Raw genomic sequence first — 23848 nt, 5'->3', positions numbered from 1 at the left:
GACCTGTGTTATACAGTTCAATTAAAAAGCTGAATAAAGAAAGCCAGAAATCCGTACCAATACATGAGGTAAAGGAACGATGCCAATACCAATGAGAATGAAGAGGAAATAGCGATAGTAGCCGTCGGCTTTTACCAGTGACGTACTGAACAAGCAGAAAATGCCGTAAAGAAGATGACTGTAACGCCATATCATTGAGAATATTTTGAAACCTGAATGTCACATACGTTTTACATTCAGAGTATTTATTTCATCGGGGAAAGAAAATAGTTCCAATTACCATTGTATCAATCACATATCAATAAAACAAAAGTATTCTGATTAAAGAAGAAACGGATAACATCGTAAAAACAAATACTGTAATGGTAGTAGGCATGAATACATACAGTAAGAACTAAAAAATTTAGTTATCATAAATAAATCGTGGCCAGAATCAGAAACACCTTTTAGCTAATACAGTTCAAGGGAAGACCTCGAGGAGGAAGACTGATAAATCGATTAAAAATTGTAATTTCCTCCTAAATGGAAGAGGCAGTCTTTTGTTTCTCATACGAAGCACAGATTAAAAGTACGACAACTCTTAGAAGCACGGTTATTATACCTCCATGCTCGAAACCAACGAAAATATGACAACAGCGCTTAAAAGAGTGCAATTACAGCTGTGATGTCGTTGGTCAAAGTCGACAATGTGTTTAGAAAATACCTCTTGGCCTAGAAGTGCAGCCCGACTTCAGGAGGAAATAAAACAAAGAAGTGTACCACACAAATTCAGTCTCCATCTCTCAACCCACGTAGCACACCGAGCAATGATATTGGCTTACTTGCAATGATGGGCATAGTGTCCGAATCCTAAACATGGCTATGTGCTTCACAAGTATGGGTTGGAGTTAAATTAATATTTGTTATTCGTATGTTAGGTTTCCTTTTATAGTTTATTATTTGGGCAGTAATTTAGACTCGATGGTAGTGTGGCATGTCTCAGGAGTACTTCATACAAAAGTAAGAGTCTTTTATATGACTTCGTGAAATTGCTCAGAGTAGTCTTTTCGCTCTTCAGCCTGACCGTACAATCATCTTCAGCCGATATTTCAGCGGGCTTCAGGAGGAAACGATGCTTGGTAAATATCGGCGGCAACTCTTAGCAAGCAACGTTGTCACGCTGTACGATGACGTCCAGGTGAAAGCAGTTCTGTGAGTCGACTGAAGATCCAACAGGATTATTATCAACAGTATTTTAAAGTGCAGAACATGATACTACATTTGTTTTGGAATATTTTCCATCATTTCTTTTCCTAAATAAATATGCATGTTCTTTCTTACACATATTCAGAACACGTGAGAAGATAAACTGTCGGCACTGAAATACAAAAGTCATAATTGAATGTTGATGTTGCCAAATTCTGAATGTATGCAATGTTGTGAAATATTTAAAATCACAGTAATTACATGAAAGTGCCTTGGATTCATCTGTTTATTTGCACAGTAGTAAACAAACATCATTCCTTATTTTGGTTCACTAAATATACTTCAACATTAGTCATACATTCTGAACACCGAAACTCAATGACTGATGTAAGTTATTTTCAGAATCGCGAATAATTGATCCGGGATGCATCTCTCTTTGAACCTAAAATTTCACTATGACCTGATTGTTTTCTTCGTTTCCAATACATGTGAGTAGGAACATGTGCGTAATTATTTTCTTATCTTACGAAATACGTAATTTTTGAAGTACCTATTTATATTTAAAGTTTTAATGTCAAGAGAATCAAGTAAAATATGTCCTTCCGACCAGAATCTTATGTTGAATCAGTTTTCGATAGCAAAGTTAGAATTCATGCATTCCCCACTCATTCTATATTGCATACACCAAAAAACTCTTTAGAGTTTTTTGGTGTATGCAACAGAAAAAAGGAACTTAAAAACGCAGCAATTATCGAATTGTTAACTCAGTTGAATAGAGTGAGTACATATTCCATATAAAACGGACGGTAAAGTCACTTTGCTAAATGTGATGGAAGATACACAATCTAGAAGAATCATTTTCCCTCTTCTCATTACATGCACAGATGCTGCAGGAAAGACCACTCTACGTCTAAGTCAGAATGTGTTTTTCTCGTAGTGGACACATTGGGAGATGTATGTTCAATGTAGCATCCTTGATTTGTTTTGCAAATTGTGGGGAAGCTTCTCCTTCAGGCACAAAACATTTGTTATACCATATTCCACGGCAGTTTTTTGAGAATTTCTGCTAGATTCTGATGGTCACTAAACGGACAAGCGGTGTAGTACTGCCATGCACAGAAGTATCCGAACGATCGGTTTTACCACAGGCCCAAAATTTCTGCCACCAATGTAACAAAGCTGTCATGAGTGTTTTCTTACCACATGGTATGATCGTCCTAAATTGGTAACCACAAGATAACCTCAGTGGAAAGTTTCCCATATGGTAATGGATGGAGATTTAAGTTAATACGACGGTAATATTCGTCCAGGACACTGAGACACGATTAACTTTTTTGTCAATAAGAGCTTTTGCAAGAATATCTGCACGCCTAAACTTTTACGATAATTCGAAGTATTCATACTCTGTAACAGATCTGCCTCCTTCCAGCATTGTTTCGGTTCCATCGTTCTCAGTTTCAAATGTTCAAAAACTGTCCGAACTGTTGTGCCTCACAACGATATTTTGGACGAACGTGAAAATTTGTTGAAGTTTTACTCTGGCCGGCAACAGCACCAGAGACGAGGCCAAGTCACGCCAGTACGGAGATTGGAATGCCAGCACAGAACAGCTGATATCCCATGTAGCATGCGTACATCACCGAATTCACGCCACACACCACCCAAGCCGGAGAATCAAGATGCTAGTGCAACAGAGAATGGAGCGCAACGATATTCTGTCGACCATGCACAATGAAATAATAACGCATAAGTCATACACAAGAGCGGCTTTGAACACAGAGACGCAGCAGAAATAACTAAACTGGAAGTCTGAAGCTAAGAGTTGTGACATTGTGGCAAAATGTGAAGCGGAGCGTTGACTGGTCCAGAAAGGTAGGGTACATTCTGTCTTTGTTGCCACTGATAATGTCATTGACATAGACCGAACAGTGCTGCAACTCTGACTCCCAAAGACCATTCTTCAGTTTGCTTTTAACCAGTGATGCTCCTTCCGTGGTCTGCCTAGATGACTTCGATGCAACATCCTCGCTGGGGTGGAGGATTTGGATGCCGTCTCCTGTTGCCGCCACACCTTCACCTTCACTGATGAGAATACCTGGGTCACCTGGCACTAGAGAGCCCAGCTGATGGTACCTGGTGAGCTGCCAAACTACCATCAACCTGGAGAAGGGCAGTAGCTGCCACTCTTCGACCTACATCTACGACCAGACGCTGATGTTGCTAGCCATTCTGTTGCTGAGGGGCACGACGTAATTTCTCACGTCTATGGTCAGTACAGTTGGGTGCCGTTTTGGGGCGCCATCTACGACAGTGATAAGAGCGTCCTGATAACCTGCTAACGACGCTGCTGGCCACAGAGACACGCGGGCACAATCCGCGGTGCGTCAGGTCAGTAACGTTCTGTGACTTACCGCAGAGGCCGAGAGTGCGAGATTTACAGGCGTCAGTGGATACATGCGTACTAGCGCCTTTCTGCTCGCACGGCGTGGACAGGAATGGAAGAAGACAACTGTGTATCCATTAATAAGTGTATGTCTTAGTAGCACGTCTGCGCGTTCGATCCTCACCACCTCACTTGGCTGAACACTATTCTGGCAATCTTAGAGGCCACAGGCACGGCCCTCTACAGAACGAATGAAATGTACCCTCTGAGTACAATTCACAACTGACTTCACCACAAAAGATGCGTAAGTCGAAACCGAAACTAGTGTGTACAGAGGTGGCAGTCCGGGACGTGACGTGGAAGTGTGTGGGAATGATGATGATGAGGTCCCATACTCCGAGGATCGTAGGGGACGATGCGGGAGACCCACACCGCCCTACTAGGCAAGGTCCTAGCGGAGCTGGTTTGCCATTGCCTTCCTCCGACCGTAATGGGGATGAATTATGATGATGATGATGATGATGATGAAGACGACACAACAACCCTCAGTCATCTCGAAGTAGGAAAAATCCCTGACCCCCCGGGAATCGAATTCGGGACCCCGTGTGAGCAGCGAGAACGCTACCCCAAGACCACGAGCCGCGGAGAGAGCTGTGAGAATGATCACCTAATATAGGCTTGGATATCTTAATTATATTATCATCATTCCTAAGCATTCTTATTATTAAACGGCTTAAATGTTTACCCTGGCGCCAAATCCCAGTTGCTAGGTGCTTATCCAAAGGCTTCCAGAGGCAACAACGTTTATGTTTTGGTATTTCACATAATTATCGACCGAACTGAAAAATTTAATATGCTCTCATAATCTACTCAATAACATATATAATCTTACGTTAAAGGTTTGACACAGTAGGTCAAGTACTAATGTTATAGACTGTTTATTGTCATGGCGCAGCATAACTCACGGTGCCCAGATCATTCAATATTTGAGAACGAGAGTACTCAGTGATTTCCAACAAACTTTACAAATAATTTCAAATCTCTTTAATTTCAAACCTCGTATAAACTCCCCCTCTCATCCCCCCCCTCCCCCTCACACACTTACTTCATTTTCACTGTTCCTGGAGTGAAACTTCGGCATAAGGTACGAAGTTTTAATTTGTTCCTTCTGTACTACTAAATCTACTCGCAACACATTTCATTGACAGTATTCACGTATACCACTGAACGCACCATCAAAAGTTCGCCTTTGTACGTCACGTAGTTCAGGGGATACGACATCATAAATCTTGAAATGCCTCGTAGTGGTACTACCCAGTATTTTAGGTAAAAGTGTCAATTTTAATTGGAAATTACTGAAAATAGCATTGGGACTGCCGCCGCGAGTAATGTGGTAACATCGCTGGGCGTCAGCTACGCAATGTCGACATGTAGGGCATAGTAACAGATGGGCAAGTAAGTTATGAAGCCAGGATAGCTAGGCGCTGCAGTAAATTGCCCGCGCAGCAAAGAACGATGTAGTAAGCAGGTCGTTGACAGTACACTCGAGCAAGTCTCTTTGTTTTGGGGGACGAGACTAGACACCAGGTTTTAGAGAAACAAATGTGCAGTAACGGGGTATAAATGAGACTGAATTTGAGGACAGGAAGGCATTCGATTCGGGGACTTGATCATCGCTGCGTAGCGACACCATGATGCTTGAGCAATGCTGGACTGTGAGGCGACTGGGCAGTGCCAGCAGCAGTCTCTGGTTCGAGTCTGCTGCTTTACTGGGTCCTTCACAGGACTTGGTGCCAAGCCCCGCTGGCCTTCTATCTGTACCTGCCGCCGCCGATGCTGTGGCCAAGGACGAGGGGGGTTGGGGGTCGTCGGTGGGAGGGTCTCAGCGTCACAGCGCCAGCTACCGTCTGTCTGAGGGTTGTCGGTCGAGGCCCGAACACAGCTTCCACTGCCACCACAGAATGAAGAGCAGTGGCATCGCCGCCTGACCTCTGTCGCAACTGGCCATGGCCTTGCCTTCGCCGTTGGGCCGGGGTCATGATGCAGTATTGCCAGTTACCATCCCAACTGCCAATGTCAGCTGCACCGCCCAAGCCTCACAAAGAGATGTGTGCCTGCCTCATGTAGAATTCAAGCTATAAGAAAGTTTTATTGTTAACTTGTCCACATCGTTTCACTTTATCTCTGCCACCTACGGCATCATCACACACGCACGAGTCCCTTCAGAGGTACCAATACAGAGTGGTCCATACACAGTGGTGTGAAGAGAGCCGAAGTTGCATCAATCAGTAGTGGAGGTTGTACTACCCCCGCAGCGTATCGTTCGAGCCACAGCCTGCTGTGTCGTCATTGGGATGAGTGAAATTATTTTATTCTTGTGTGGTGGTACTCATGGGATCGAAGTTTAGAGGGTGTGAGTTTACGAATTTTGCATTTATGAAACCAGAAAAATCTGAGGATCTGTCGCAATTTAGGACTAATGTTAATGTTGAACAGAGCCGCGCGGTGTAGCCGCATGATCTGCGGCGCCGAGCCATGGTTCGAACGTATCTTCTCGTCGGAGGGTGGAGTCTTCCCTAGGGCATGAGTCTGTGTTAATTTCAATATTAATAATCAACAGCCTCAGTTGCACCGTTTACCATGAATTTACCTAATGACAGTCATATCAATGTAAGTATCACGTTATGGTAACGTCACCTCACTACAGTCTCCTGGATACGAAGTTTTGGTTCAGACTAGCAGGATAAGTTTGAATTGATCTTACTCAATGACGTTTAAGGGTGTCCTTGGAGCGTTGCTCGCCAAATTGCACTATACTTTAACCATTACCCGTCATCCTCCAATAATTTAGACTAGTTTTTTAAGTACATATTGACCTATGTCGGTCTATTTTAAGTGTGTTGAGCGGAGCGATGTTCGCCAAGTCACACTTCAGCTTTAAAAATAATTCCGCTGTCATTCCCTAAGTTCAATGGCAGTCGTCACCAGGCCAGAATTATGATGGCAGTGGTCCACACGCAGTTTTTACAATATGTGTGTGGATCACCTCCATGAAGGCAAATTGAGTACCCCATTGCCGCCACATTATCCCCTACTATAGTGTTTTCTGCAACTCGTAAGATTATTTCGCCAAGAAGGTCAATCAGGCACGTGCATTAGTTTCTGACTTGATTCTAGACCATTTCAGGTCACATATACTAATCTTGAATAATGATAATCTATTTTATATGGCCCGTATTGCCGGATGTTACTGATTAGATATAGACTTGTTCATAAGTTCAATCATAACCATTTGTGTGTTAAGACAATGGGATGTTCATGCATTGTAACTATACCTAAGCAAATGCTTAACAATTACGTCTTAAAAATTTCTAGACCTAGTCATAATAATGACGATGTTGCCTTTGTATTATCCTTCCCACTGCTAAGTTCTTTTTAGGTGATTAAACTTCGTGCTTAAGCACAAAAGCCGGCCCGAGTGGCCGAGCGTATCTAGGCGCTACAGTCTGGAATCGCGCGACCGCTACGATCGCAGGTTCGAATCGTGCCTCGAGCATGGACGTGTGCGATGTCCTTAGGTTAGTTAGGTTTAAGTAGTTCTAGGGGACTGATGACCTCATAAGTTAAGTCCCATAGTGCTCAGAGTCATTTTTTCAAGCACAAAACTTTTTCTAGATAGGCCTTACCTTGTAAGCACATGATGCCTTCCTTATATCATGACCAATGAATACTTCATAAATGTTAAGACAGTCGATCTAAGTACGTTCTGCACAGGATAACATATACGCCCTTTTCGTCAGCTATATGTTTTATTTCACTTTACTAGTAAATTGAAGATCAGGCGTTAAGTTCGCGTCTTGTCCAAAACAAGTAACTATCACACATTTTATGCTCAGGTGCAAGGTATTGTGTCCTCCTAGGCGGGCCTCATGACGCTACGGTCAGTTCCAGTACAGCACTGGTGGGGCCGAGGCAGTTTCAGATAAGTTTTACAGTCTGACGATAATTTGTGGATTTGTAGTTTTAGCTTGACGATGTCCTCTTTGGACAAACGGTAGTTACTGTTATTCTGAAGAAACCTAGGTGAATTCTAGGTACGCGGTGCAACTGAGGCTGTTGATTAATAAAATTAAAATTAGTATTTATACAGTTGCTGACAGGGCCGCGAAATGTTGAAGATATTTATGAGTGTGTGTGTTGTCCGTAGGGTAAGTTGTGTTAAGTTAGATTAAGTATTGTGTAAGCCAGGGACCGACGACTTCAGCAGTCTAGTCCCATAGTAATTTACCACAAATGTTGAATGATTAGTACCTGTACTTTGCACTCAGTGTAATTTACTCGGGCAATCTGCGCCTTACGTTGAATCAGAAACGGAACTGCTTTCTTGTAACCGTTTTGGGCACACTGATAAGCAATATAGAAACTTTGTAGATTTTAGGTAAGTTCTATGGGACCAAACTGCTGAGGTCATCGGCCCCTAGGCTTACACACTACTTAATCTAACTTATGCCAAGGACAAAACACACACCCACGTCCTAGGGAGGACTCGAACATCCGACGGGGGGAGCGGCACGAACCGTGGCAAGGCCCCTAGAATGCACGGTTACCCCACGTGGCTGCAATACAGAGTGGCGAGGTAGCTCATCGTTAGAGAGAACAAGTAACTTGGTAGAACACTTCAGGAGTAGCTGTTCTTTGCGTATTGTAGTGTAATTTTTATCGTGGATAATGGACAAAGAAGCAAAATCAGTGACAAAAGGTGTCACCAGTGAAAAAGAGTTGCAGTCATTAGTGGATCACGTGGCTCAGTTGAGGGCGGATAATGTGGTTATGTTTAATGAAATGACAGGAAAGAGTCAAGAGGTAGGAGTGTTGAGGTTGCTAACGCTAGAAGTGGATCCGACTATGGCGAATCTTGTTTCTCTGTTCTTTTTTAGACAGTCTGAGGGTGTGTTGGCATTTATAGAGGATCTTAAGTCATCAACTGACATAGGTGGTTGGTCAGATACATAATAACTGCAGATCACAAAGTTACGTTTGTCAATAGAAGCAAAATTATTTGTAAGATGCACAGAAGCATTGAGATATGTAGAAACTTTTGACCAGTTGAGACAGGGGTTGGAACAACGACACAGAACAGTTAGGATACATAATGAGACAGTAACAGGCTCTGCAGATATAATTAGGGAAATTAACGTTAAGGGGAATGACACCGGAAATGTCCAGAAGAGTGTGCACGGGGGCGCCTAAGGATATTTGTGAAGGGGTTAGGTTAGCTTTGGGATACGAAGAAATCGGTAGATCGACAGCGGTAAGAGAATAGAAACAGGTAGTAGTATCGAATATTAAGTGTTATAACGTGACATTTACAAACACGATGTTACAAATTACGGAACCCAGAGCACAACTGGAGTAACATGGTCGCCAGCAATTTCGTGGAAATTGCAGTAGAGGAGGTTTTGGTCAACGGCAAAGTTATGTAGATAATGATAGGTATAGGAAGGGTCCGTTGAAGTTAAGAGGGAGCCCCAGGGTTGCCGATAGGAGTTCCGCTGCCTCCCACTAATTCTCTCTAGAGTATTGACACATATGCTCCAACAATACTTCATACTCTTTTCCACCCATAACAACCATTATGGAAAATTCTGCCTCTGCATTCGTTCTGACTGAACTTATTGCTATAAGATCAGTAAAAACGAATTCAGAGGCGGAATGTGTTAATATGGGTGTTGTGGATAGAAGAGAGCATGAAGTATTATTGGATACAGGAGCGTATACGTCAGTATCCTCGAGAGAATTAATCGGTAGTAGGCAGTGGAACCCACCATGATATGGTTTGCATGTGGTGTAGAAAATGATATACTCCCATTGATATCAGCAGTGGTGAATTTTTCAGTCGGAACAATCAAGTTTAGGTAGCATGTGGAAATGGTGTCTGATGTAACCGAGGGGTACCGAATAATCCTAGGGTTAGCTTTTCTGCATCATCATGCAAGAATTGACCCAATGTTAATCTGGCATGAGGAGTTACTAGTATACAAGACGGTTCAGTTAAACCATGAGCAATAGCATTAGGATATCATTCGCAAGACTGCATGTCTAAAGGCACCGTAAAATCTCTGTGGATGAGTGTGGAACCGAATTTAGCAGCAAGTGTGTTACGGAGAGTGGTGTTGTTAGGTGAAACATACTATTATACGCGAACAGGAAAGGAACAGAGGTAACCTGGTACCCATCAATGTGGATAATTTTGGCTCCGAATACGTGAAACTGTTGAAGGGACGTTATTCAATAAACTAGAGATTCTGGATGAGGAAGCTTGCCACACAGGAAGTGTAAACTATAACGGGGCAAGAACGCTGTTGGTATCCCATTTCGTGTGAAGCATTTGAAAAGAGCAGAAAGAGTAAAGTTGGAGATTCTGTTGCCAGAATTTGAGGTCTGTTTCTTCCAAGAGGGCCATTGCCTGCCACGCCAGTAACACAACACAGGATTTCAACAGGAAATGAAGCACCGATATACTGAAGACCACATAGAATACCTCGCTCGTTGAAACCATTTTTAATTGAGTTCATAGATCAACAGTTAGCTGAAGGAATAATAGGAGGAAGTAATAGTGCAAGGGAGGAAGGAATTTTAATCGTACCTACGAAGTACATGGAAGGTTCATATAAGTATCGGTTTTCTTGTGATTATCGCTGTTTAAATAGCAAGACTACAAGAGATGCATACCTTATTCCGAATATCACGGTGACCACAGATAACCAAGGCGGAAGCAAGTATTTCTCGACATTTGACTTAAAGAGCGGATACCATAAGCTAGAACTAGTTCCTGATGACAAAACGAAAAACAGCTTTTTCAGGAAATGGGGACACTAAAAACATAGGTGGACGCATTTTGGATTGAAAAATGCGCCGGCGACGTTCCATCGGCTGCTGGAAAGAGTGCTGAGAGGATTGAATCCAACTTAGTAGATGTTGATGACGTAATCGTCCATTCAAGGTTACGCAGGAACATAGACAACGTCTAAAAGAAGTATTCAGCAGATAATGGGCAACACACGTCTCATACTCAACGTTGAGAAATGTCGCTTTGAACTAGAGTAAGTTAACTATTTGGCCGATGACATAATTATGGATTATGTAATAACTGATCTGAGATTGGTGCAAGTAGTGAAAGATTTTCCAGTGACACAAACTACTGCTGAATTACAATATTTCCTCTGTCTCGCAAATTATTATAACAGGTTCCCGAATGGATGTGCAGATACTGCAAAACCGCTTATGCAATTGTTGAAGACAGGGGCTACAGTTGAGTGGTCTGAGGAATATCAGGGTTAATTTGACGAGTTATAGATGGTGTTGATATTCAGTCCAGTTTTGGTGTTTCCAGACTTTCAGAAAGAATTTATATTGTCATGTGATGCATGAACCTACGCCCTTGGCTACATTTTGAGCTAGGGAGTCGATGGTCAACAACATCTTGTTGCCATTGCACGGTGACAATTGAACGCCGCAGAAATAAATGAATGTACAACGGAGAGAGCTTTGTCTGGTATATGGAATAACGTACTTGCAATGTTATTCATATGGGAGTAAGTTTAAGGTGATAATGGACCATGCTGCTTTAAAGTGGTTACTTGTCCTGAAGGACCCATCTACTAGATTAACGAGAATTTGAGTGCGAAGTAATCCACAAGCCGGGAAGAAATGATGGAAATGCTGATGGGCTAAGAAGAAAGATAGGCGTAATGCAAACTCTGGATCACTATTTTGCAGAATGGCGAGCCAACAGAACACCGACGAGGAATGTAGGCAGTATAAGAGACAGGAGCAATTTGGTATGCATGACAGATTATTGTAGAGAGAGATAAAATTATCGCCACGAATGTTGATACCAGCCAAGTTAAAATTGCAAGTGTTGTATGAGATGCATGACGAAATGTTGTCAGGCTATGGTGGTTGCAGTGCAATGAATAGAAGCTGCTGGAGAAGTATTGGTGGAAAGGAAGGAAGGATGATATGGATCGATAATTCAAGAATTGTATGGATGGTGCACAAAGGGCCAATTTGAGTTGGAAGCAAGTATTGTTCCCAAGGTTGCCAAAAAACAACAGAACCTTTCAGTTTTATTGGGGTGGACGTGTTAGGACCATTCAGTCGAACACCAGCAGGTAATAGTTTGGTGCTGAACATAATAGATCATTTTTCTCATTAGGTTGAGGTGGAGCCAATGTCAGGCCAACAGGCAATTACAATCGCGTATGCATTAGTTAAAATGCGGATATTGAAGTTCGGACTGCCACAGATGATAATGTACCAGGGGACGAACTTCATGTCAGAGCTGATGAAGGAATTGTCAGTTGCTGAGAGTAAAGAAGTCACTACATCCGGAAGCTAATAGGAAAAAGAGAGCTCATAGAAAAAATTGATAAAGTACTTAGTTACTACACGGATTTTAATCATTCAAACGGCTTTTGTGGTACATGCTAACACTGTATTATCACTATTCCAGGTAGTGTATGGTACAAAGATTCCATCACCTTTCGACATGATTGACCAGAAGAGTGGCAGAATGGGGGAAGCAGTTCGGGATTTTGTAAGAAAAGTAAAAGAGGTTTGTAACAGGGGACAAAGAGCAAGGGATTTGGAGAAACAGGAAGATGCAGTGAGGCGTATGGGTCCGTTACTGCAGAGCAAGGTGGGCCAATGGGTGATATAGGTTTCATATACGCCAAAGGGAAAGACGAAGAAGTTTTTAACATGGTACCAGGGCCTGTACCAAGTTGTCGAATGTATTTCACTGGTGAATGTGAAGCTGCAGCTACCAACAAGGGCGACGATTGTGTACGTGGGACATCTGTGATTATTACACGGTGCGCCAGGGGCGATTCCATGAGAACTGCCATCAAAGCCTAGGAAAAAATATTAAGAAGAAAAAGCGAAACGATGAGCATCGGGAGAGAGAAGTCCAGATACCTCAGACTCGTTAAACATTAAGGTCATGAGAGTAGTTATGTGTATTGGTTTTGTGCAGTTTATTGGTATGTGTACTGTAGGACGTAATGTTGTGGTAGTAGGGACAGTCCTATGTATTGGTGGTAGTCGTATCAGTAGAACAATAAGGTGACCAGAGATAGCATGCTTCTTGAGGCAGGGGAGGTGATATGAAAGACAGTCCTCAGGTTGCCAAGGGAAGGGGAGGAAGAGTGCTAGTTTTGGCAGTGCTGTACCTCTTCGCCTGGGGGAGGAATAATGGGACTACAAGTGCACCGCCAGGGTGGTGGATTGTTGTTTCTCAGACAGACAGACATGGTATTTTCTAGCCATAAATGCTTTCCAGGTTTATGAGTTAATGTGTGAGAGTTACGAAATGAAATCGGGAGTCTGGAAGAAGTGGTTTCAAGGGTGCAAGAATTGGCGATTAGTAGTGGAATGGAGAGTGCGGTCTCACATGAATGCAGGAACTTGTTCCCGGCATATGCACGATTAAAGGAGGAGATGAAAGAGGTGTCTGAAATAGTTCCACACGAGCTTAGGAGAGTAAAGAAGGGATATATATTTGCTGGGTGTAGGATATTGAAGACAGTCTTTGGGACAGCAGACGCAAGCGGCGCGACCAAATTGAGTGAAATGGCAGAAGCCGCAAGAGGGTTAGCAGAAGCGAATAAGATGACTGTAGAGTGGCACTCCATGCAACATTGAGGCTGACTAAGGAAGTTGTGGTTTATAGCAGGACCTTGGGTAGTACCGTGAACCGAGATTTGGAGGCAGTGCAAGCATTTATGCAGGTATAGGATGCAAGGTTAACCTTGACAAGATTATTGCAGTCACTAGCATCTGGGAACCAAGTGTCGAGTTAACATATTTGCAGCAGGCAGTCTATCAGGCGCTACATGATCATTTAACTCCTGTTTCTGAAGGGGTTGAGGAAGGTACAAGGAGAGTTGCCATCGGAAGTACAACTAATGGTGGAACTAAGTAGCCAGAACTTACTATTTTACTACCTTAGTGTAGCACTGGGTGTAGTAGCAGATAGTTCGTTATTGTACGTACCGGCGAAAATACCAGTAGCTGGGAAACACTCAGTATTTAGGTGTTGTACAGTGCACCATTATTCAATGAGCTGACAGCAGTTGGGAAATGTATGCAAATAAAGGAAGAAGGGGTTTTACTACTAGTAGAAAACGAGTATCGACACGTGGTGATGAGTATGAGTGAGCTCCAGAAATGTCAGAATGGGGTGGTCATTGTTGCAAAGATTGCCAAAAGCAACAGGACCTTCATTTTCGTTGGGGTGTACGTGTTACATTATAATGAGTAGGGACACATGCATTCTGCAACTATGTAAGGGAAACACTGGAGAACATCGTTGCCCGTTGGAGGTGATTGAGCCAAAACCTTATTTTCGGAGAGCGGGGCTCCACTGGGTCTATTCAGTGTACAATGACGCCGAGCCGGTCGCTAGTTGTTATAAGCAAAGGAAACTCACAGGGACAAAAAGTTTGGTGATTCGAGGCAGCAGACTACTAATTAATATAAAATCGGTGAAAAAACAGTCTAGATCGCGATGGCACTTTATTAAAGTGACCGATTTCGGAATATGCTTAGGCCAGCTTCAGACAGCACCTTCAGCTGATGTTGACGACGTGTACAACAGCCAGATGACCTCAGTCGCGATATAGACTGTTCTTTCATATAGATTACAAGATCGTTTCTCCCCGAAAACGTTATAATGCGTTTGAAGGCTACTAATTTACGGAACTATGTGTGACAAGAGTTAATCTATTTAATGAGATACAGCCGCAGCTGCACTGGACAGACGAACCACTAGAGATCTTATCTAATCAGAATCTTACCTTCCTCTACGATACTTGGGAGGCAGGTCTGGACCACTCAAGCCGAATGACAGAATCCCCGAAAAGGAAGGGTAACTGCGGAACAAATGCTTCAGTATGTAGTGCAGTACCAGCATAGGAGACGTCAACTAACAGTGTAGCAATCCATAGCACCATGCTCATTATGACTTTGTTATGCCTAGTATTTGTTTATATGTGTCTGAGGCGACTTAGCGAGAGGAAACCCGGTAGAACAATAATACAAGTTCTGGTAGAAAAAATTGCCTGCGCAAGAGATGACAGACCGACATATTTGATCAAACTGGAGTAATGGGCCAGAGTGTGACCTGAGGCGCCAGGTCTTCTCCAAGGAGGAAGGCAGTGTAGTGGCACTACCCAGTATTTTAGGTAAAAGTATTAAATATTTAGTGTAAGTGATTGAAAGTAGCACGGAGGCCGCCACAGAGTATTGCCCTGACGGTTACCCACGCAATTTCGACATATAGGGCACGATAACAGATGCGAAAGTGAGTTGCAAAGCGAAGGTGGTTGAGCTCAGAGAAAACTGGCCTGTGCAGCAAAAAACGATTCAGTCAACGGGTCGTTGCCACCACACGCGACCGAGTCTCTTTGTTATGGGCGACGTGACGAGATACCAGATTTTAGAGAAACAAATGGGCAGCAACGGAGTATAAATTAGGTCGAATTTGAGGACTGGACGTGACTTGGTTTCGGAGACTTAATCAACGCTGAGCAGCTGCACCACAAAGCTGAAGCACCGCCAGAGCACTAGATGACTGGCTTTACCTCTGGACTGAGACCAGCACAGTGGGTCCTTCACGGGACTTGGCGCCACAGCCATACCTTCCTGCTGTCCGTGTCTGCTGCCGTCGACGCTGAGGACCAAGGAGGGACTCGGCGTTACAACGGCAGCCGCCGTCTGCCGCCTGTCCGAGGGGCATCCAGAAGAAACTTTTGTTGTTAAATTGTCCACATCGTTTCCGAACCACCTACGGGATCACCACACACGTACCACACAGAGTGGTCCATACAATTGAAAAATTAGCTTTTCTTCAAATGTAGCACATATTACTCATTCTATACTTATGTAGTACTTGATAATAAAAGTGTTTTATTCTTGGCGTTTCGATTCTTTAAAGATTACTGGGCAGAAAGGATACTGGTTCTTACCTGAGCCCCAAAATTTATGGAAACGTTGAATGAATAGTAGGCGTCTTCTTTGCATCTAAAATGTATCTGAGTAAAATCTCCAAGTCTCTGAAATACGCAGTGGTACTTCCTGTTACAATAAAAAAAAAGTTACAACACATTGAGTAGACCACAGGTGTTACCTGGAAATCTGTAGTTCAATAACACACCACACCTTAAGGCAATCAGATTTTATTTTGCTTATTTATTGCAAGTTGCCTCACATTTTTCTTCGGAAGTGTGTTGTTACCCAAGTATTTTGGTTGGATCTCCTTACCCCACATACAGAGAACGATGGAACTGTAGCATTACTGAAAGACATCAGATCTTTTAAAAAGTAAGAATACTTCTCTCATTCGATAGTGCAGATATTCTTTCAAAATCTGTGATTATAAAATATTGAATTTGACCAAGCATCGCCGGCCGTGGTGTTCTCGCGGTTCTAGGCGCGCAGTCCGGAACCGTGCGACTGCTACGGTCGCAGTTTCGAATCCTGCCTCGGGCATGGATGTGTGTGATGTCATTAGGTTAGTTAGGTTTAAGTAGTTCTAAGTTCTAGGGGACTAATGACCACAGCAGTTGAGTCCCATAGTGCTCAGAGCCATTTGAACCATTTTTTTGAACCAAGCATCCAGAACGAATTACACTATCGTAAAATGTAGTCTACGGTACTAGAGGTCTCACTGACCTAGGCACTTGATACATTATCCAGTTAAAGCCCAAATACTGTATGGTGTTTACTAATGGCATGCTTTGAGGCCGTTTCCCAGTCATGTAAACATACCGCTGCCGCAGCGGCACACCGCCAGCAGTAAAGTGTCCACAACAGCTTCATTCAGTTTGTGTCCAGCACTGCAGTAACATGCCGCGTAGAGGCGTACAAAGCTTTGACGGGGTCACGAATGTGTTTTTACTTTCAGCAGGTCATACACAGCAAGATGTTCTCGATCGGTTACGTGTCACTCAAAGTGGAGTATCTAAGGTGTGGAGAAAGTGCAGAGAGATGGGAAATAAGAACAATAGATGTCACAGTGGTCGTCCTCGTATGGCAACACCAGTACGGGATCGTTTTCTCCAAAGTCATGGGATACCTCCTAATATCGAGCAGGACATGCTTTTGCCAGGCATAGCGGAGCAACTCGGAGTGGCATGGACTCAACATGTTATTCGAAGTCTCCTGGAGAAATACAGAGACATACTCTACAGCCGTCCATAATTGCGAAAATGCTGCCGGCGCAAGGTATTGTGCACGACCTGACCTCTCGATTATGTCCCATAATGTTAGATGGGATTCATGTCGGGCGATCTGGGTGACCAAATCATTCGCTCGAATTGTTCAGAAAGTTCCTAAAACAAAACGCGAACAATTTGGCCCCAGTGCCATGACTCATTGTCATCCATAAAAGTTCCATCCTTGTTTGGGAACATGAAGTCCATGAATGGCTGCAAATGGCTTACAGGTAGTCGAAAATAACCATATCCAGTCAATGAACGATTGAATTTAACCAGAGGACTCGGTCCATTCCATGCAAACACAGTCCACACCACTATGGAGCCAACACCAGTTTGCTTAGCGCCTTGTTGACAACTTGGGTCCATGGCTTCATGGGGTCTGCGCCACACTCGAACCCTACCATTATCTCTTATCAACTGAAATCGGGACTCATCTGACCAGGCCACGGTTTTCCAGTCCTCTAGGTTACAACCGATATGGTCACGAGCCCATGAGAGGCGCTGCAGGCGATGTCGTGCTGTTAGCAAAGGCACTCGTGTCGGTCGTCCGTCCAAACGGATACGTCCGTCGTATGTCCTACATTGACCTCTGCCGTTATTTCACGCAGTGTTGCTTGTCTGTTGGCCGGCCAGAGTGGCCGAGCGGTTCTAGGCGCTACAGTCTGGAACCGCACGACCGCTACGGTCGCAGGTTAGAATCCTGCCTCGGGCATGGATGTGTGTGATGTCCTTAGTTTTAAATAGTTCTAAGTTCTAGGTGACTGATGACCTCAGCAGTTAAGTCCCATGGTGCTCAGAGCCATTTTTTTTTTGCTTTTCCGTTGGCGCTGACAACTCCACGCATTCTCAGCTGCTCTCGGCCGTTAAGCCTGTCGGCCACTGTATTGTCTGTGGCAGCCATTCATGGACTTCATGTTCCCAAACAACGATGGAATTTTTATGGATGACAAAACGTCATGGCACCGGGTGTTCGCGCTTTGCTTCAAGAACATTTTGAACAATTCGAGTGAATGATTTGGTCAAACATATCGCCCGACATGAATCCCATCGAACATTATGGGACATAATCTAGATCTTGCACCGGCAATATTTTCGCAATTATGGACGGCTGTAGAGTCAACATTTCTCAGTATTGCTCCAGGAGACTTCCAATGACTTCTTGAGTCCACGCCACGCCGAGTTCCTGCGCTATACCTGGCAAAAGGATGTCAGACTCGATATTAGGAGGTATCCCATGACTTTGAACAAAACAAAATTCGGTGTTGTCGGCACACACTTGACACAGTGGATTTCGGAATATTGAAACCCCTAACGATTTCCGCAATGAAATGTCTCACGTGTCTACCTCCAACTATCATTTTGCGTTCAAAGTCCGTTAATCCTCATCGTGTGCCCATAATGAAATCGAAAGTCTTTTCACATGAATCACCTGAGTACAAATGACAGCTCCGCCGGTGCATTACCCTTTTATAATTGTGCAGCGCATATTACCGCCATATGTATATGTAGATATCGCTACCGATGACTTTTGTCACCCACGTGTATATATATTCCTTACAGCTTCACATCTCCGCAACGCCACCACAAGGCATTCAATCAGGCGGCGGGCAGTGGTGATAATGTTTTTGCTTAGCAATGTGTACCTAAGTTTCTTATCTTAAGTGGAAGATGAAGCATCACTGTGTATTTTTCTTAGATCTTTTCTCTTATACCATTCGATAATGTTAACCTTTAAGTGGTTATCTTTGACTTAGCACCATAGATTTTGGTGGATTATGGAGATCAGCTAAGCATTGACGTAATTTTTTCAGCGATAGACTAATATCTGCTACAAGATCTGACGAATTTGATATCGAAACGGCAATCGACCAATCTCTTACAGGGTTAGACGTTTACACCTGAAGTAACACCTGTCTGCTTGTGTAGAAGTAATTTATATTTTTTATCGGCTTCAGACGCTTGCCTAGAGCGTGCCACTGCGGGCCAACTTGTGTGAGGAATGGAGTGGTGCTGAGGGTAGTTACTCCTACCCTTACCCCTTGTGATTGCAGAGCTGGTGGGCAGCCTATGGTCGTGCCGAAGGAGATTGGAGCTGCCGCTGCCTCACCGCGTGCACGTGGCCGTCGTCGATCACACAGCCGTAGACGTCGCCTGGGAGGTGGACCCTGCGGACGCCCAAACGGTGCAAGGATTCTCTCTCAAGTGAGTCACTCTCTGAGTTTTCACGTCATGTAGTGACGGTGCAATTACATTCTAATTTATCTACCTGTGTAATATTAATCACATACGGTTGATGTTCCTGAGACATACCCACGGTAAAGGTGTAGGCCGAAGCAATGTATTAAAATTTTGCGCGAGCACTGAGATTTGAACGTATGTCTCCTGCTGACTAGGCAGACGTGCTAGCCGTTATGCCAAACTGGCTTTAAACGTACTACACCTGTACGGACTACCGCAGTACATCTCCCTCCCTGATACAAATTCCAACTCACGTGTTAGACGATTGTTATTCTCCTTCTTAACTCGCATCTGCAGTGGGCTGAGGCATGAGCTGGAAATTGTATCAGGGAGGGAAATGTAGTAGGGTAGTCCGTACAGGTGTGACAGTGTGGTGTAATGGCTAGTGCATCCGCCTAGTAAACAAGAGACCTCAGTTCGAATGTTGGTCCTGATACAAATTTTAATTCACTGTTTCGGCCTACATCATTATCGCAGATCAAAGACTCAACATGTCTCAACAACATCAATGGTATATGATGTCACCTGTACCTGAGATAGACGCATTATTAACACTATTTCGGTCATTGCTAAGGTGCTATCTAATACTGAACAGCCTCGGCAATACTGATGCGAGTTTAGAAGAGGAACAGCTATGGGCAGAAGCGTGAGTTGGAATTTGAATCGGCGAGGGAGACGTTCTATTCCGTCCGGGAATGGTAGCTACGGTGTCAGTGTGGTGTAACGGATAGCGCATTTGTTTAGCAAGCAGGAGACCTCAGTCTGAATCTAGTGCTGGGAGAAATTGTAATTCCCTGCTTCGGACTACATCATTACCTGTTCTTATTGAGAACTAGTGACAGAAATAACTGAATGCAAACAAGTGGTTCAGGCGGTTGTAGCTTTACGTATCAATTGCACTATTTATTCTTTTGGGAGAATCCAGGAAGGCGGAGCAACCAAATGAAAACAGTAGATTAAGTCGGTTGTAGTTTTACGCGTCCGCAGGATTGGTATTCACCCATTTATTTTGAGTGAAACTGGTCTGAGGAAGAAATCGAACGAAATCTTTCGACGCAGTCCGATACATCTAGTACAGAGCGAAAAAGTACAATGGTTTTTCCATTGTTAAATCATTATTGTTGACTACACTCTGTTATCGCCTTTCGTTGCTGTTAATGCCACTCCGACATTTGATTTTCATTGATTGCTATTATGGCTTTTATTTAAATTTTTCGTCTATGTTTGTCAACAGGCATTTTCTTAATAGCGAACTTTGTGCAGTGGCTGATACATAAAAACCTCAAGTACGGGGCGGTAAACATATCTTGAGCTACCTTTACTTTTACCATTATAAAAATCAAGTCACATGCAAAGTTTAATAAAGTTTTATTTAAACTGATTATACACATATACAAGACAATGCCATCTTACGACATAAAAAGGTACAATTGTGATTCTCTTTCTTAAATGGTGAATTCCATGCTCCTATTCTTCCTGGCAAATCGGTTAATTACATCGTCAATAGGACAGTGAATGTCAGGGTGAGTGTTCAACAGAGCGAAGCCGTTGAGTCGATCCTCTTTCACTGTCGAACTCAGCCATGTCTTTGTACGCCGCAATTTCGAAAAACTTCTTTCTATTGTAGCAGTAGGTGCAGGTAGACAAGCAAATATTTTGTACAGCGTGTGCAAAGCAGGACAGTCAGATCTAGGACATTCAGACAACGCTTGCATAACAGAATCACTGTCGTTAAGGGCGTTTGCACTCGTCTGCTTTTGTTGAGGAATCTCTCCCATTAGTCTGTTTTTAACCACAAAACCGTAGAATATTCGCGACTTTTCTCGAACATATGGCAGACAGAATAACGTATCGAGATCACTAGAATGGACGCGACTTTTCTCATAGGTTGTGTTAGCAGTCTGTGTGCCAGACTGAAAGGTATAAAATACGATGACGCGGACGCGCGTGTTACATAGGAAAGTGCAACTACTCGATAACTCGATTCAGTCGAGTGGACTGACAAAAGAAAGGAACGAATCTACGCGTGGGCTGATTGTCGGGGGCGGCGCGGGTGGCTATGCGTGCTTCCCTGCAAGGGGGATACTGGACCAGTATGTCGAAAAAATCTGTGGCCTGGGAATGGAAGAAATCGTATGACGGGATATACAGACACTGCAAGAGTGGTTCATACAATGAAACTATATTATTTACAGAAATTCAGAGACTGTTACCGAATCACGACAAATATTTCTCGCAAAAAATACTTCCAACAAGTGACAGTATAGGCTTAAAAATCGTGTGGATAAGTCAGCAAACAAGTAAAACCATTGTATCTCAAACGCTTTCTTGTTCACGTCACGAACGCATTTACCGAAATAGAACTATGGGTCATATTTGCAGTCAAGCGGGAAAACAGAGAGCTTCAATAAATTCAAATAAAAAGTAATTGTTCATTTACTTGAACATTAATTGCTAATGTATTACCATTCTTTTTTTGAGTCAACAGTCCTCTGACGGGTTTTATGCGGTCCCCCACACGAAATCCTCTCCTGTATGACCTCTTCATCTCAGAGTAGCACTTGCAACCTACCTCCTCAGTTACTTGCTGGATGTTTTCCAGTCTCAGTCTTCGTCTACAATTTTTACACTCTACAGCTCTCTCAAGTACCATGGAAGCTACTGTCGTAACAGATCTTCTAGCATACTTTCTCTTCTCTCTGTCTGCGTTTTCCACATATTCCTTTCCTCTCCTATTCTGCGCAGAGCCTCCTCATTCCTTACTTTATTGGCCCACCAAATTTTTCAACATCCGTCTGTAGCACCACATGTGAAGTGCTTCGATTGTCTTCTGTTCCGATTTTCCTACAGTCCGTGTTCCAGCGCCATATAACGCTGTGCTCCAAACGTACATTCACAGAAATTTGTTCTTTAAATTAAGACCTATGTTTGACAATAGTAGTCTAATGCCCTTTTTGCAAGTGCTACTCTGCTTTTGATGTCCTTGCTCCGTCCGTCATGGGTTATTTCACTGCCTAGGTAGCAACAAAATTCCTTAATTCTTGACCATCAATCCTAATGTTAAGTTTCTCGCTGTTCTCATTTCTGCTACTTCTCATTACTTTCGTCTTTCTTTCATTTACTCTCAATCCAAATGCCGTACTCGTTAAACTGGTTCAGCAGATCTTTTAATTCTTCTTCACTTTTCTCAGGATAGCAATGTCATCAGGGAACCTTATCATTAATATCCTTTCATCTTGAATTATTATTCCAATCTTGACCCTTTCTTTTTTCCATCATTCCTTCTTCGATGTACTGATTGAACAGTAGGAGGGAAAGAATATATCCATGTCTCACATCCTTTTTAACCCGAGGACTTCTTTCTTAATCTTCCATCTGTATTATTCCAAAAAAAAAAAAAAAAAAAAAAAAAAAAAAAAAAAAAAAAAAAAGGCTCAAATGGCTCTGAGCACTATGGGACTTAACATCTGTGGTCATCAGTCCGCTAGAACTTAGAACTACTTAAACCTAACTAACCTAAGGACATCACACACGTCTATGCCCGAGGCAGGATTCGAACCTGCGACCGTAGCAGTCCTGCGGTTCCGGGCTGAGCGCCTAGAACCGCGAGACCACCGCGCCCGGCTGTATTATTTCGTCTTGGCTCTCGTAGGTTTTGTTCATCACCTGTCTCTACCTAAAGCTTACCCCTATTTTTCTCAGAATGTCGAACATCATGCATCATACGACATTGTCGAACGCTTATTCCAGGTCGACAAACCCTATGAACGTGTCTTGATTTTTGTTCAGTCTTCCTTCCATTATCAACCGTGACGTCAGAGCTGCCTCTTGGTCCCTTTGCCTTTTCATGAGCCAAACTGATCGTCATCCAACAGATCGTCAGTTTTCTTTTCCGTTCTTCTGTGTATTACTCTTGTCAGCAACTTAGAGGCAGCCGCGCGGGATTAGCCGAGCGGTCCGGGGAGTTGCAGTCATGGACTGTGCGGCTGGTCCTGGCGGAGGATCGAGTTCTCCCTCGGGCATGGGTGTGTGTGTTTGTCCTTAGGATAAATTAAGTTACGTAGTGTGTAAGCTTAGGGACTGATGACCTTCGCAGTTAAGTCTCGTAAGATTTCACACACATTTGAACATTTTGAACTTAGAGGCATGAGCTGTTAAACTGGGTATGCGATAATTGTCGGACTTGAAAGGTCATGCAGTCGTTTTGTTGCCACTCCTCCCAGTGATTTTACGAAGTCTGATAGAATCCTCTCCATCCCATCTGCCTGATTGGATATTAAGTCTTCCAGTTCTCTTTTAAATTATGATTTTGGATCCCTTGTCTTTTCCATATCGACTCCTGTTAATTCTTCTCCCTCATACTGGCCTTCAGTGCATTGTTTACACTGCTCTCTCCTCTGCACTCAGCAGTGGAATTCCCTTCGCACTCTTAATGTTAACGCCCTTGCTTTTAATGTCACTTATGGCTGTTTCCACTTTTCTATATGTTTAGTCAGTCTTTCCGACAATCGCGAAATATTAACCTTTTGAAGCCAGCTAAAAATCTATATTAATGGCGGAAATTAAAAAAAATCCGTGTTCCAGTAAATGATACATGAATTTTGAAAATATTTCAGTTTTAGAAATATAATTTTTATTCATCTTTCCTAGGAAAAAGACACGTTATTTGTCTCCTTTTTAGACAATCCTAGTCATGGTTCATGAATAACCGAAAACGCAAAAAAAAGTGTACAGATGAAACCACTCAAATCTGGTGAGTGAA

The 23848-nt window shown here is 43.2% G+C and overlaps 1 protein-coding gene across 5 annotated transcripts in view; it reads left to right on the top strand.

Annotated features, from left to right (window-relative positions):
• Positions 1–23848, top strand: part of LOC126353794 (uncharacterized) — a 908618-nt gene that overhangs the window by 701249 nt on the left and 183521 nt on the right. For all 5 annotated transcript variants that reach the window (XM_050002888.1, XM_050002887.1, XM_050002886.1 and 2 more), the window contains exon 6: positions 18900–19050. In XM_050002888.1, the coding sequence (XP_049858845.1) occupies positions 18900–19050 (151 nt within the window). The remainder of the gene's footprint in view (positions 1–18899; positions 19051–23848) is intronic.

This window comes from Schistocerca gregaria, chromosome 3, assembly GCF_023897955.1.
Source record: "Schistocerca gregaria isolate iqSchGreg1 chromosome 3, iqSchGreg1.2, whole genome shotgun sequence".
NCBI lineage: Eukaryota > Metazoa > Arthropoda > Insecta > Orthoptera > Acrididae > Schistocerca > Schistocerca gregaria.
This window is presented reverse-complemented; position numbering and strand designations above follow the sequence as displayed.